Here is a 1,134-nt window from a genome sequence, read left to right on the forward strand (position 1 = left end):
GTGGCCTTGGCGCGGCGGTTCTGGAACCAGATCTTCACACCTGGGTCTGTGAGGCTGAGCGAGCTGGAGAACTCGGCGCGCTCGGCGATGGACAGGTACTGCTTCTGCCGGAACTTCCTCTCGAGGGCCAGCAGCTGGGCCGTGGTGAAGGGCGTCCGGGGCTTCCTGTTCGTCTTGTGCTTGCGCAGGGTGCAGGCTGGGGGGCTCAGCCGCCCTGTGCCGAGGAGCAGCCGGAGGAGAGGGGGAAGGAGAGAGACACCTCGGTTAGCAGTACCCAAACCCAGACGCCCCACAGAGCCCTCACCCTACAGAAGCTGGGGTGGAGAGAAAGGGGAAAATAAGGTCCCGCTCAAAGTGGCCCAAAAACTCCAGGGCTGCCCAGGGCACACTTCAAATTGATGTGAAGTAAAGAAAGCTGGTTCTTTACTAAAGAATTAGGCTTTTCGAGACTCCTGGGACCAAAGTTACTCGCAGTGCTTCATAGCAAGAAGCTCTCCGACTCCACGGAAAAACTCGGCACAGGGCAGGAGTCAGGGGTCAGACACTCACACAACCTCCACCTCCTGTCTTCACGGCTCCCGGCTTATACAGAGGAGACGTAAATGAAGCGAGTGACCCTCCAAAAAAATATGTCCTGTCCTTTTTATTGGATTAAGGAAAAAAATAAACAAAACAGGCTGGCTTCTCGGACTCACGCCCTCTTCATTAGGCCCCTGGGAACCGGATTAAGCATGTAATTAATTACGAGCTCTGAATTCACACTCAGCCTCTATCTACCGGTCTTCACCGGTCTGCTCCTCTCCTCTCGTTTAACATTTCTAAGGGTCCTCAACCTCGATCTGCCCCGGGTTTACTTAGCAACAACGACTTCTACTTCGCAATTTAAATAAATTAAACTACTGCGGTACTCTACACAAGTCCTTTCGGGAAACCTGCCTTTCTCCAAGGGAGAAAGCAGCTCTGTTCACAGTTCTGCTAAGAGCAGCCCAAACACTGCAGAGAGCCTCAGCCCAAGTTCGCCTCTTCCCACAAGAGCCCGGGCGGGGAGGGAGGCGGATCCGGCGGAGGGCAGGCGGCCCGGGCTGTCCGGCCCCGGTCCGCCGCACCCCCGGCCCGGAGAGGATTAACGGGCTT

At 56.0% G+C, this 1,134-nt stretch overlaps 1 protein-coding gene across 1 annotated transcript in view; it reads right to left on the minus strand.

Moving 5' to 3' along the window:
• MSX1 (msh homeobox 1) overlaps positions 1-1,134 on the minus strand; it is a 4,069-nt gene that overhangs the window by 568 nt on the left and 2,367 nt on the right. The window contains exon 2 of the mRNA XM_009273775.1: positions 115-305. Within this exon, the coding sequence (XP_009272050.1) occupies positions 115-305 (191 nt within the window). The remainder of the gene's footprint in view (positions 1-114; positions 306-1,134) is intronic.

This window comes from Aptenodytes forsteri, unplaced genomic scaffold (genome assembly GCF_000699145.1).
Source record: "Aptenodytes forsteri isolate BGI_AS27 unplaced genomic scaffold, ASM69914v1 Scaffold111, whole genome shotgun sequence".
NCBI lineage: Eukaryota > Metazoa > Chordata > Aves > Sphenisciformes > Spheniscidae > Aptenodytes > Aptenodytes forsteri.